This window comes from Pelophylax lessonae, assembly GCF_965119305.1.
Source record: "Pelophylax lessonae genome assembly, chromosome: 11".
In the NCBI taxonomy this organism is placed as follows: domain Eukaryota; kingdom Metazoa; phylum Chordata; class Amphibia; order Anura; family Ranidae; genus Pelophylax; species Pelophylax lessonae.
In genome coordinates this window covers 164,149,858-164,163,989 of record NC_138778.1, presented here as the reverse complement: position 1 = coordinate 164,163,989, position 14,132 = coordinate 164,149,858, and the positions used below count along the sequence as shown (strand labels likewise).

The following is a 14,132-nucleotide window of genomic DNA, read 5'->3' as shown; positions in this document are numbered from 1 at the left end:
AAGGGGGTAAAATCTTCCGGTCTTAAAGCGGTTAAAAATATGCTAATTGAGAATTTTTTTGTCAAAGACATGTAGCTAAATACATTTTGGCCTAAATATATGACAAACATTGAATATATTGGATATTTTTTAACTGTCAAAGTAGAAAAATATTGTTATTTTTTCAAAATTGTCGCTTTTTTTTATTAATATCGCAAAAAATGAAAAGCGCAGAGATGATCAAATACCACCAAAAGAAAGCTCTGTTTGTGGGAAAAAAAGGACGTAAATTTTGTTTGGGTATGGCGTTGCATGACCGCGCAATTGTCAGTTAAAGTCGCACAGTGCCGAATCGCAAAAAGTGGCCTGGACGTAAAGCAGGAAAATCCTCCGGTCCTAAAGTGGTTAAAAAAGTCAGTTAGTGCAAACTGCAGTAACCCGTAGCAACTGGAAGTCAGAAATCATCCTTCACTTGCTAAAGTTGGCATCCCATTGGTTGCCTGTTAGTAACTACATCATTACTCTTTTTTGTAACTTCTAAAAAAAAAAGTCCCAACTTGCCAATGCCGTCATTTATTTGGTATCGGGTGGGAAGAGGTTAACCTTGCAGACAGTGTAATTATACTCCGGAATCTGGAGAGTTGCCGTAGAATTCTTTGCGGCTCCTTTCTAAAGCTACGCTGAGCAGACATTACCCTTGTATACCATTACAATAGAGTTTGAAACTTAGCAAAAGCTTCCTCCACCTTAGACACACCTTGGTAGCATAATGTGAATGAGGGTTAAAAAAAAAAAAAAAGGAGTGAGAGGTTCGGTTGTTATTCAAAATAATAACACCGAGGTTCAGGATTGAGCAACGTACTTAATGAGATGACACAATCCCTACTTGCCTGCCTCGGCTACTCCCACTGAGGAAGACATAAAGTACACTAGCAATGATACGCATCTACTATACAGCAACGTGCTGATGACAGTTGACGTTTGGTAAAGATTCACAGCTGATCATGAGCCTCTACTCTAGCAAGTCATCCTTCACCTCCATCAATGGAGGATTAGGGGAGTCCTTTAGCTCCACCAACTACAGCATGAGTCCTGGAAGTCAGATGTCTAGGTCCAGATCTACTTCCCTTTCCTCTTCCTTGGGGGGACTTGACTTCACCAAGGATTATCTCATGGACAACCTTCTGTCTAGTAATGGCAAGTACACCATGCAGAATTTAAATGACCGGCTCGCCTCGTACTTGGAGAAAGTGCGATCGCTGGAGGAGGCCAATGCGGAGCTGGAGAAGAAGATCAACGACTGGCACAAAAAGAAGGGTCAGAATAAGAAGAAAGACTACAGCAGCTACGAGAAGGCCATCGCGGACCTGCAAGCACAGGTACCCAATGCTAACATTTTGAAAAGCGCGCTTCATTTTCTTATATTGGAATGCAAAGTCCTAGCATTGAAGGGCAAAATTCAATACTGCCATTTTTTTTTTTGAATTTTAACATTTGTAATGCTTTTGATAACTACTCAAAAATTCAATATTTTATTTATACCTCCAAGTCCATTAAAGAAAGCAGTAAAGCAGCCTTTCTTATCTTTTTAAAGTGTTACTAACAGTAAAATCAGTGTGTATATGCAGTAAAGCATGCTTGTTCTACTCACTGTGGAACCTAAGGGGTTAATCCTCCTCATTGCCTGTCTTCTCTGATCCTCCCCTTCTTCCACTGTCCCCGAACCATCTGCTGATAGTACAGATCCTTGGGGGTACATACTCAGTTTAGTGTGTATTGCTAAAATGTTTTTTGTTTTTTTCTTGGGAGGGTGCATGTGATTGGCACAGGGCCAATCAGCACTGTCCAGACAGAGGTTCAGGGGTCATGCAGCCTCATAGGACAGTCAGAGTAGAATGAAAACTCCTCTTACGCTTTAACCAGACACTGTTAGACTGCTATATACTGCTAAATAGAAAAGGTGTTTAGTAGTTACCTTTAATAAAATAATTGAATTTCCATGTTCTGTGGGAGACCAGATATAGTGAATGCAGTGTCCTGGGTTTAGTAACACTTTGGAAGGATCCTTGAAATAATTTTCAGGTTTTGGGGAACCCCTGCTAAAAAGTTATTAAAGTTACAGCTCAAGATACATTATCATATCCATAAGTTGTAGTTTTAAAATCAAATAATACATTAATGTGGCCTATCCAGTTTATTAAAAAGCAAGAGCAAAGTTGTTGTTTTTTTTTACCCCCCCCCCCCTACTCTATACAACAAAAAAAAAAATTCAATAATCTTGAAATGTAAAAAATGGGATGTCCCCTTAGGTTAGTGGTCAGTGTACATGTGAACCTTTACATAGGCGGTTAGTAGAAAATTGCCCCGTTACATTGATGATTAGTGTAAATGGAATATCAAGTCACCATTGCTTATTGCTAAGCCTCAGTAGAAACCCTAAGGTTCAATGGAACCCTGGTTCAGAAAAGATGCTGTAAAGAATAGAAGGGCCTGATTTGCTAAATTGAGAAGTGAACCTGTGTTCCAACTCCCAATCATGTACCCTGGAATCTAAGAATAGAGAACTCCCCATGCAGGTGATTGGATGATTCACTGTACTTTATTTATATTAGTAACTTAGGGTTCCATGCTCTTAAAGTGTACAATGGGTATAACCAAACTTTTTAAGAATTAGCCGGAGTGGTGAATGGTTTAGAGCCGGTTCACACTACCACGACCAGAAAGTTGCCCCGTGACTTGAAGAGACTTGTTTAGAGACTTGGAAGAGACTTGGAAGAGACTTGGAAGAGACTTGTGCACTACTTTGAAGAGACAGGCGACTTTGTCTGTGGGGAATGCCTGGCTAATCTCTTTCTTCTTCCTGGAAAGTCTGATAACAAGTCGCTTCAATTAAGATAAGGAGGCGACTCCCATTGAAGTATATGGGACAGTCGGATCACAGGTCGCCTCAAAGTAGTACAGGACCCTTTTCTGAAGTCGGAGCGACTTCAGTAGTGCCAATTAAGACGGCACTGATTGATTAACATTGCTTTTGTTATGTCAAGTGACCTGGGGCTACACAAGTCGCCTCACAAGTCGTGCTAGTGTGAATGGGCTCTCACATTTTATTTTACTTTTTTGTTGTCTGTGTCTCAATGGGGAGACTTCCCCTCACTTCCTGTCCCAGAAATGCAACAGAAAGTTAGACTGTTGTCACTATAACAGAAGTCTCCATAGCAGTGCCGGGACAAGGTTATCTAAAGCCCAGGGCAAACATGCCAAACTGGGTCCCCTCTGACGATGTATGAGCATTACGTGTCAGCAAAAATCCCCCCACAAAAAACTGAGCATTAACCTGCATGCTTACCCGCTAAGTATACAATCCCCCCCCAGTAAAAATCTGCCCCCATTTCCCAAATCCCCCCCGCACAAATGCCCCCCCCCCCAAAAAAAAAAAAAACACCCATTATGACCACAAATCCTCTACTCCAAAAATGTCCTCTCTGAATTCCCATCTACTCCACCCCACTCCAAATCTCCCTCCTAATAAAAAATTCCTTACCATTCCCCCCTCCTACCAAAAATCATCTTCCGTTATTCCCTCCCCACACCAACCCCTCTAAATCATCACTCTTAGCATCCCATCCCCATCCCATATTTTTCCTCCTAGGACAATACTTACTCCCTCCTGCCCCCCTCTTGTCTCAGCCCTGCTCCATAGGCAGGTTTATCCTCCACTGTAAAATTTTGCGTTTCCCATCGCTTTCTATCCCAGAGACGATGGTCACAGTGGGAACACAGACACCAAAAAAAAAAACCTGACAGAGGTTTTAAGAAAACACATAAAACATGTTCGTAATGCTCGATGAGCACCTGTCTGGGGACATAAAAATCACGTCAATGTACATGCAAGTTTGAGGAATTGTCGGACTTAAGGTACTTGAAGTAAATAGATTTTTTTTCCAGGATATCTTTTTCTATGCACTCCAGTCCTTCTGCCAGAATAATTTGTCCTTGATCCTTGGCCAGTGAATTGAAAGTGAAATCATGAACTTGCAAATCTTTGGTCTGTTGCTTAGCACCACACATACATAACCAATACAACCAAACTGAGCTTCCTTTGTGACTATTGGGCCATGTAGAAGTGTGAATACAAATGTTACTACAAATGAGAAATTATTATTGTTGCATGAAGGCACTTGCAGCAATCTAGGGTTTGTGACTAATACCCAGCCTTTTGCATTTTTTACTTAAACAAAATTAAGGGGGTTTTACCAATCCTTATCTGTGTATGGTCAAAGATTGTGAAGGTTCCATTCAGAGAGAGTCTTTCAAGGATGGGTAAGTGTGGGTAAGTGTCTCACCACCTCTCATTCTTGGTAAAAAATCTCACCATCAATGGCCAGTTTTGGGAACAGTAGGTTGGTACGACCTCTGTCCTGTTTTATTGCTAGCTATGGGCCCGCAGTATTTGTCATGGTAACTACTGTCACAAGGACAAACAGTGAGGGAAATCCAATGTTTTAGGGTTCCTAGTAAAACAGGAGTAGAGATTGAGATTGACTCTTACTTTGGGGGGATAAACATTTACTTCCTGGGTAGAGTATAGGTTTCTAGATCATGCCACAGTTAACTCAAGAGCTCAACATGTAGGCACAGTCCTCCAAAACTGAAACCTTCAGGCAAGGTATTTATTCATGGACCACAGTGACAAAATCTTATGTTTGAGTCCCCAGCCCATTCATCCAACACAGCTGGTCTCCTACTGTGGGTTTCCCCACATGAAAGAAGCAACCAACTGGTTCACCCAACCAGCCTTCACACATAGACCGAAAAATAATGAATAGTCACAACTTGTCCTCAGTCTCAGGACGGGAGCTCATTTATGGACGATGGTGACAAAATCTTGAGTTCCCAGCTCCATATATTTATTTCCCACAGCTGGTCTCCCTTTGCTAGTGTCCACCCATGATAGAAGAAGCAACCTGTTGGTTCATCCGACCAGACTTCACACATTGACCATAGTGATATAATCTTGTCCTCGAGTTCCCAGCTCCACCCATCTGCCACAACTTGAGCCCACTGCTGGTATCCCTAACAGGTAGGCGCCAGCCTAAAGCACACATTATTCGGGGTTGCCACATGTATTTCTGGGGCCAAAAGCAGCTGCTCCAGCTGGGCTGGGCTGCTCCTTGGCTTGGCACTGCTCACCTAGCCTCTCCGCGGCCATCCAGCCGGCCACCCACCCAAAAAGTTTACTGCATGGCCATCAGAGCCAGGGGGTGGGAACTAGATGTTAGCTGACTGTGAAGGGGGAGGGACTGGAGGAGACCCCATCGGCCTGATGTTGGCACAGGTGTCTGCAGACACCAAGGCCTGGTCCACAGATAAAGTGAGTTGCATATACTACCCCAGCCTGCCCATTTTCTACCCTAGCCTGTACATTTACTACCCTAGCCTGTCCATATACTACCCTAGCCTGTCCATTTACTACCCTAGCCTGCCTATTTACTACCATTGCCTGTCTATATACTACCCTTACCTGTCATTATACTACCCTAGCCTGTACATTTACTACCCTAGCCTGTACATGTACTACCTTAGCCTGTCCATATACTACCCTAGCCTGTCCATTTACTACCCTTGCCTGTCTATATACTACCCTTACCTGTCATTATACTACCCTAGTCTGTCTATTTACTACCCCAGCCTGTCTATATACTACCCTAGCCTGTCTATATACTACTCTCGTCTGTCTATATATTATATATAGGTGGAGAGATGTTGCATATATCTACACTGTATACATGGGCAGGGGATGGAGTCAGTAGCAGAGCCAATGTGGGGCAGCAAAATTAGGTTTTAACTAGAGTGTCAAAAATCCCTGATCCCTAAGAGATGTAAGAATCAGTCATTTGGTTCACCTCACAAGACTTCACCCATGTATTGTAGAATGAGGAATAGCCAGTTTCATGGCAGACGTTTATTCATGGACCATCGTGACAAAATCTTGTCCTTGAGCTCCCAGCTCCACTCATCTGCCAAATCTGGAGTCCCACTGCTGGTATCCTCAAGAGATGTAATAAACAGTCCATTGGTTCACCCCACCAGACTTCACCTACATATATTGTAGAATGAGGAATAACCACACTCAACCCCCAGTTTCATGGCCAAAGTTCATTCATGGACATGGTCATCATGGTCCTTGAGTTCTGCTACAGCTGGTGTCCCACTGCTGGTGGCCCCAAGAGATGTAACAATCAATCAGTTAATTCATCCCATGAGACCCATGTATTGTAGGCGGAGGAAAAGTCACAAATTGCCCTCAGTTAAACAAAGCTTTATTGTCAAAAATATAGTTGCATACAGGAGTCACCAAAGAGACCATTGATGCATGTCATATAAATACCTATGAACATTTCTAACCAATTACTACCTAAAGTTCTGTTGGACTGAGGACCAAGTGTGACCTTTCCTCCTGCTATTTGTGTGCAGCAGCTTGGATGGTCTCTGGCTGCACTGGTCCAGTCTTTTCTGTTATCCGAGTCTGGGCACTTGAAACAGTGATATCTTTGTGTCTCTATGTACTACACTTTTACGTGTAACTGAAGTATGGGTAGACTGACCTTTTAAAATCAACCACCTTGGCAGAGACACAGAAACTTCCTAGTAAGATTGATTGTTCTGCTTCTTACGTGATGTGTTGTTTTGCCAGTTCTCTCAGGTAACAATGAAATATTTTTCACTCCCTTAGTTAATCCCTTATGATGCGAAAGTGTCTATTAATGCTTGTCTCTCTCCTTGTATCCTAGCTGGCTATAATAAAATCCTTTCATCTCTTCTAAGCAAAACCCCCTTGATAATTCATAGGTTCCAGCTGTCAGAACACAACACATAATTAATTTAATAACATAGTGTGTAGGACATCGATGAGAAGTAACCTGGGCCAGCATGAAGTGGACCTACCATTAGATTTTATTTATTTTTTTCGTGTTAAGTGCATGCTCGTTAATAAGTGTATAAGTGTAGACAATCAGAGCAATCTTTATTCAGACATTATCCAGGGTCAGCATCCACTTCCTAGACTAAAATACTGTGGTATCTGCACATTTCTTGTTTCAGTTTACAAATGTCTTACATAAAGCCCCGTACACACGTACCAATTGTCGGCCGAACGATCGGACGTCTTTTGTCCAGTGTTGTTGTGTTGGTTGAAATGTGCTCTAGACAAATTTTGTCGGCCAACAACAACCAACTTCAGAAGTGATGTCATGTTCTGGTTTACTTTTCATGTGTTTTTTCTTCTCTGAGCATGCCCAGTCTTGCTCATCTGATTTTTGTCTGCCGAAATCTGTACTGACTGATGAACAATCGGCCGCTCTGTTGACGGCCAACAAAAATTTTATAGCATGCACACCAGATTTTGTTCAGCCGAAAAGTCGCAGTCGGTTGTCGGAAGCATCGACAAATCGGCCGATCGGTCGTTGGCCGAAAATTCACGGCCAACAATCGGTGCGTGTGTACGAGGCTTAAGTCAGCAATCTGTTACTGCCTCTCACCTTGTGACTGGCTAGTGGCTACGAAGTCCAAGTCTAATCACCAGTGGAGAGGAAACTGAGTAAATACATCTCCTTGCATGCAGCAGACTAATGGGCCATACACACTATAAGATTTTCTGAAGACTTTTTCCTTTAGACTTACCAAAACCATATAATAGGAGGTCAAACCTAAACACTTTCAATTTGTATGCAATCTGGCAGGCCCTTGCACTATATAGAAAAGGTAAATCTGAAGGAAATCTACCAACAAAAGTTGGATAGTGTGTATCCAGCTTAAGGCTGGGGTCACAGACAGTATATGCCAATAGGATGCGTTTAAAAGGGAACCAGTCACACATGTCCAGGGCAACCATGGTGCAGCTTTTAAAAGGGTCATGTACGTTTTTTAGTCCGCTCAAGTGTGAATTCAGGCAAAAATGCACACCTGAATCTCACCTGAAACAGTGAACAGAAACGCACCAGACTCCAGACTGCAAACCGCTGCCTGACATGTGTGAACCCAGCCTTATGACATCATCTTGGCAACATCACTCAGTTGGAGCACCCACGGGTTGATTTTAATGGTAAAAGTTGGCATACAGTAGCTTCTCAGCAGTAAAAGTCAGAGGAAATCAGATGCAAATGTTTACGCAGCCCTATACGCAACAAGCTGCAATGCCCCATGTGTTCGGACACCTTTCTATGGGAACCAACACAAAAGTTTTCAGCAATTTAAGCTACAGTAGATTTTATATTGAATCGGACTTTATAGGCTAGTCTTTACTCCCCTCTTGCATCATTAAGCCTTGGCTGTCCCTGACCCTGTCGCCAGTTTCCTGGTTTTCCTTCCTTCGATCACTTTTGGTAGGTCTTGACCACTGTAGGCCTCAATGAACTTTGAGTGAATGAGTTTTTTACCAAACCGCAAACGTAAATGATTTATTACTGTCCTCAGCACCCTATTAGGCTGCTTTCACACTGATGTAATGTGGTTGTGAGTGCAGTGCAGTGCACCTGCGGCTTTCCTGCAGGTTAGCTGCACTGGGCTATAGACTTCTATTACATTTTGCGGATGTGGTGCACTTTTTGAAAGCACACCAAAACCCCAGCATTTAGGAGTTTTGGATATAATATGAAGTCTATGGCTCAGTGCAGCTAATACGAAGGAAAGCCTCAAGTGCACTACACTGCACTGCACTGCACCTGTGGATCAGTGTGAAAGCAGCCTAATAACTCTTTTTTCTTAGTGCTAATATGTCCATTGCAAAAGTGCAGTGTATGTGATGTTTAATACACTGACCTTTTTCTCTTCCAGTTTCTGCTGGAATTACTCTCCAAGCTGCCAGAAAGGTCCCAGGTGAAGTGCACCTAGACTTGGACCAAGGCAAAGTCACTCTGCCTAAGACATTGGCTGGCACTACAGAGGAAGCAGTTGCTTATGCGGCTGGTACTCCCTCCACGGCCACCTGCTTCATCCACTGCTGGCGCTTGCTCCATGCACTCTGAGATGGCAGGTTGGCAACCCATTGATCCTAATCTGGGCTTGCCAACCCGCCACCCCAGAGCATGGGCATGCTCTTCCCTGGTTTGAGGTGGCCCGCATCTACCAAATGTAATCAGTTTCTCCCTCTTCTGCATCCTCTGTTTCTTTTCCCTACATTGTCTTTTTTTTGGAACTACGCTTTTTTTCTCCCATGTTTTCCCTGATGATATTGTGGGGTTGATTTACTAAAGGCAAATGAACTGTGCACTTTGTAAAGTGCAGTTGCACTGTGCAAGAGCAGTTGCTCCAGAGCTTAGCAAATGAGCTGAAGCTCTGCTGACTTCCATCATCCAAATTATGTGCAAGCAGAATTCAAGATTTTTTTTTCCTTTCATTTGATTGGGTATTCTTTGCAAAGTGAAGCTTTACATCTTTTACTAAGCTCTGGAGCAACTGCACATTGTAAAGTGTACAGTCTATTTGCCTTTAGTAAATCAACCCCCAAGTGTCTCTCTTCCAGCCCTCTGCTTCTTCTGAGAGTTCCTGGTGTCTCCAGTTTATCCCTTAGTGCTTGTGCTCTATCCGCACTGTCAATGCTCTACTCGTTCGCCTTATATGAATGATAGTGCTGGGATTTAAGATACAACTCATCTGTGGAAACACCAACTTTATATTAAAAGGAGCAAATCTATTCAGATATAACATCTGCCCTAATTCTGTGTGACAACTCCTGCAACCAGCATAGTTCTTTAGCCACCCATAATACATACAATATGTGAACAAAAAAGGACAGAGCACCTTGTCTTTGTAAACTATGATTTGCACAAGGAGTAGGTGCTCAATAACTCCTGGCAGAATCCGGCACATAATAGATAAGCACATTGTTTTGTTCATCTTGTGAGTACGTTTTAACATCTTCTTTTTGCTAATAAAATGGAACTCACAAGAACAAGATGTTCTGTCCTTTTGTGTTCACATGTGTTTTAGACCTCCCTGTCTTGGGAGAGAGGCGAGAGCAGTCTGTCTTCAGTGAGATTTTGGTGTCACCTAAAGATACCAATGGTCATGAGAGTAACAACTCAACTGGTGGCTGTTAGCATCAGAAGTACTGAATATTGAACCTATAATAAATATTCGCTATTGTGTGTTTTATATCTAGTTCTGAAGGGATGAACACATTTTTAAAACTTAACCCATGGCCTAAAATATGAACAGGGGAGCTGGAACAATCAACTCAAACCCCAGTTGAAACAATCCACCTCAAACCCCACTACGTGATTGTTGATTTCTTATTTTGGTATGCTGAAGCAAGATATGAGTGAACTACCAAAAAATTGCTCCATTTCAGCTTTGTAGGTGCAAATATCCAGCTCAAATCCAGTCCAATCCAGTTGGTTTATTTCTAGTGCTTTTTTTCTTCAAAGCATTTTGGACATCTTCAATAATTACCAAAATTATTGTAGCTATGTAGTGATGTTTATATTACTAGGATAATTAGACAGTATTATGCTTATGAGTTAATGCTGACAGCTGTATCAGTCTAGTTTAAAGTATAACTATAAGTTTCTTTTTAATTACTTTTTAGCCTCCCCTTCCCATATTAAATAAAAAGTTCCCAAGCTTTTCGTACCCTCCCCATGCTCTAGCGATGTGCACAGCTTGCTCCTTGGGCCAGTACCACCAGTCCTCTTGGGTAGAGTGATAGTTGTGCCATTCTGCCCATTTCCTGTGAGCCCAGCCTGCTGATAACACCCCCCTCCGTCCCTTAGGCTCAGCTCACAGTACTCCAGGACAGAGTATGCTCAGTCTAAGAAGTATTTCCACCCCGCAACTGCCATGGAGAAAGAAGAGGAAGCTCTCTTGATGTCATCAGACTGCAGGAAAAAGGAATGTACACTAACTTTAATGGCATCCCAGTCTTAGTCCGTAGGGTTCAATATTGAGTTGGCCTACCCTTTGCAGCTATAACAGCTTCAACTCCTCTAGGAAGGCTGTCCACAAGGTTTAGGAGTGTGTCTATGGGAAGGTTTGACCATTCTTCCAGAAGTGCAGTGAGGTCAGGCACTGATATTAGATGAGAAGGCCTAGCTCGCAGTCTCCACTCTAATTTATCCTAAAGATGTTCTATCGGGTTAAGGGCAGGACTCTGCGCAGGCCAGTCAAGTTCCTCCATCCCAAACTCGCTCATCCATGTCTTTATGGACCTTGCTTTGTGCACTGGTCCAAATCATTTGGTGGAGGGGGGATTATAGGTGTGCGGTTGTTTTTCAGGGGTTGGTCTTGGCCCCTTAGTTCCAGTGAAGAGAACTCTTAAGGCATCAGCATACCAAGACATTTTGGACAATTTATTGCTCCCAACATTGTGGGAACAGTTTGGGAATGGCCCCTCCCTGTTCCAACATGACTGTGCACCAGTGCTCAACGCAAGGTCCATAAAGACATGGATGAATTTGTTTGGGGTGGAGGGTGGAGGAACCTGACTGGCCTGCACAGAGACCTGACCTCAACCTAATAGAACACATTTGGGATAAAGTAGAGCGTAGATCGTGAGCCAGGCCTTTTTGTCCATATCAGAGTCTGTCCTCACAAATGTGCTTCTGGAAAAATGGTCAAACGTTCTCATAGACACACTTCTAAACCTTGTGAACAGCCTTCCCAGAAGAGTTGAAGCTGTTATAATTGCAAAGGGTGGGCCAACTCAATATTGAACTCTATGGACTAAGACTGGGATCCCATTAAAGTTCATGTGCGTGTAAAGGCAGGTGTCCCAATACTTTTGATAAAATTGTGTATTTTTTTTTTATTTTAAAGACCCAGAGAAGCTCTGGGTGAAGGGGTGTTCAAACATATCTGGAGTTCTTTCCTAGACGCTAATGTCAAGCAAGGTCATGCAAGCTGTAGAAACTAAAAGCTTCTCTGTGTACAACAGACGGGCCGGATTTTAATATTCAGTGTCATTGAGAAAAGCACCCTTGGAAGGTTACTCAATCCCTGTACAGAATCCCATAAACGCAAATGTACCTATAGAGTGCAAAAAGGAAATGGAAGCAAAGTGAAACAGCTACACATAATAACCAATCAAATTGATTATTTCATTCTGAAAATAAGTGTGGTTGACCAAAATTGGGTAAGTGTTTCAATTGGAGAACAGCTTTGTAAATTAGCCATGTTCTTGTCCATTCCAAAAAGTCAGGAACAAGGGTCTGCTGTCTGGAAGGTGTATCACAATCACTAGACATTAATAAGTCATTTGTCAGGTAAGACAGTTCACATACATTTATTTAAAATCTAATGCATAGGCCAGAGCCCTAGGCACATCTTTTTTTTTACAAATTTTCATCCTTATTTTAGTGACATCATTTTGTGATCTCATTATTTCCTCGGGATTATTACATCATTATTGACAGATGTTAACATGACTTCATTAAATTCACAATGGGCAATTAAAGAGGATAATGATTATAAGACTGCAAAAACCTTTCAGTTTTGGTGAAACTCACGAGTACTGTAAATAAGTCATTTTATTTCATGCCAGAGAGATACAGTAAAGCCTTCCCGAATTCTTCAGAAATGCAAATTCTTTGGGAACCCAAATGTCTACTTTTGCCTTCAGAGTATCAAGTGCTCGTGTCAATGGTTTAATAAAGGGTTCTTTGTATAAAACATGGGTGTATTACTGATTAGCATCTCAGTATTACATGCTTTAGAGTTTTGAATAAGAAGAGAATGGCATGTCATCATATATTTCTGTGGTTGAAATGAGTTCCCCTCCATAACTTTTCCATATGGTACAGACCACAATAGTTCTAGAAATACTTTATCAGAAAATAATATCAGCTCAACAATAATTTAAACCAGGAGTCTCCAAACTTTTAAAGCAAAGGGCCAGTTTGCTGTCTTTTAGACTTAAGGGGGGCCGGGCTGTGCCCAGTGTGGTTAGAAAATTCCCTGGCGTCACTGAAAGTAAACAATATCTCAGGCTTGGTGGTCAGTGGGAGTAAAACAATTACTGACATTAGTCATTGGTACTCGTGAGGGGAATAATGCCCCATCGTTGTCAATGGAAGGAATTATGGCCCACAGTTGGTGTCAGTGGAAAGAATGGTACCTCACAGTTGGTGCCAGTGGAAAGAATGGTGCCTCACTGTTGATGTCAGTGGAAAGAATGGTGCCTCACTATTTGTGTCAGTGGGAGGATTAGGGCCTTGTATCAGTGGGAGGAATAGTACCCCGTCATTGGTGTCATTGGGAGGAAGCATACCTCACTGTTGGTATCAATGGAAAGAACAGTGCCTCATCTTTGGTGTCAGTGGGAGGAACAGTGCCTCATATCAGTGGGAGGGATAGTGTCTCAAGGGCCGGATAAAGGAAATCAAAGGGCTGCATTCAGCCCACGGGGCACAGCTTGGAGACCACTAAACTAAAAGAGATACTGTGTTGTTGCAAGGTTATTATATTGTCCACAAGCTCAAGTCTTAGTAGCCATGACACATCTGCTTGATGATCTATTGCAGGGATATGCAAACTGTGGCCCTCCAGCTGTTGCAAAACTACCCATCATGCCTCTGCCTCTGGGTGTCATGCTTGTGGCTGCCAGAGTCTTGCTATGCCTCATGGGACTTGTAGTTCTGCAACAGCTGAAGGGCCACAGTTTGCATATCCCTGATCTATTGAATGCTTGGTGAGAGGATTCCAATCACTACAGTTACCTCAACAAGGGACTACTGTTAAGACAGCAAAGGGTTCTTACTCCTATTGTAGACCCTAGGATGCTCCTATTAAATTCAATCTACTACACCAGTCTCAAATTGGTATGGATAAGTGTTAAGGCCTTCACTTATCATCTTTTATATCTATTCTGGACGTCCTCAGACCATGCTTCCCTTTATTACTCCTGTGCTATAAGTAAGATAATGAGAAGCCTATTTGCAAAATATACATTAATTTAGACCTGGACACTACCATACACTAGTCCCATCATGATACTATTTCATATATGGTCAGAGCCAGAATAATAGCAAAGCTGACAGCCCCTTCCCTCTGCATTCCTCTTACCACCAAGTGGTTGGAGCTGAGACAAGTATCCGGTATCAAGCAGCCTTCACCTTTCAAGCTACAATATCAGGGACTTAGGGGAGGGGGTCTTCAAAACC

At 42.5% G+C, this 14,132-nt stretch overlaps 1 protein-coding gene across 1 annotated transcript in view; it reads left to right on the top strand.

Annotated features, from left to right (window-relative positions):
* The first annotated feature begins 891 nt into the window (after nucleotides 1–891).
* The window catches only part of LOC309566834 (keratin, type I cytoskeletal 19-like), a 91,352-nt gene continuing 78,111 nt past the window's right edge, over nucleotides 892–14,132 (top strand). Inside the window, exon 1 of the mRNA XM_082272151.1 lies at nucleotides 892–1,358. Within this exon, the coding sequence (XP_082128277.1) occupies nucleotides 984–1,358 (375 nt within the window). The 5' untranslated portion in view covers nucleotides 892–983. The remainder of the gene's footprint in view (nucleotides 1,359–14,132) is intronic.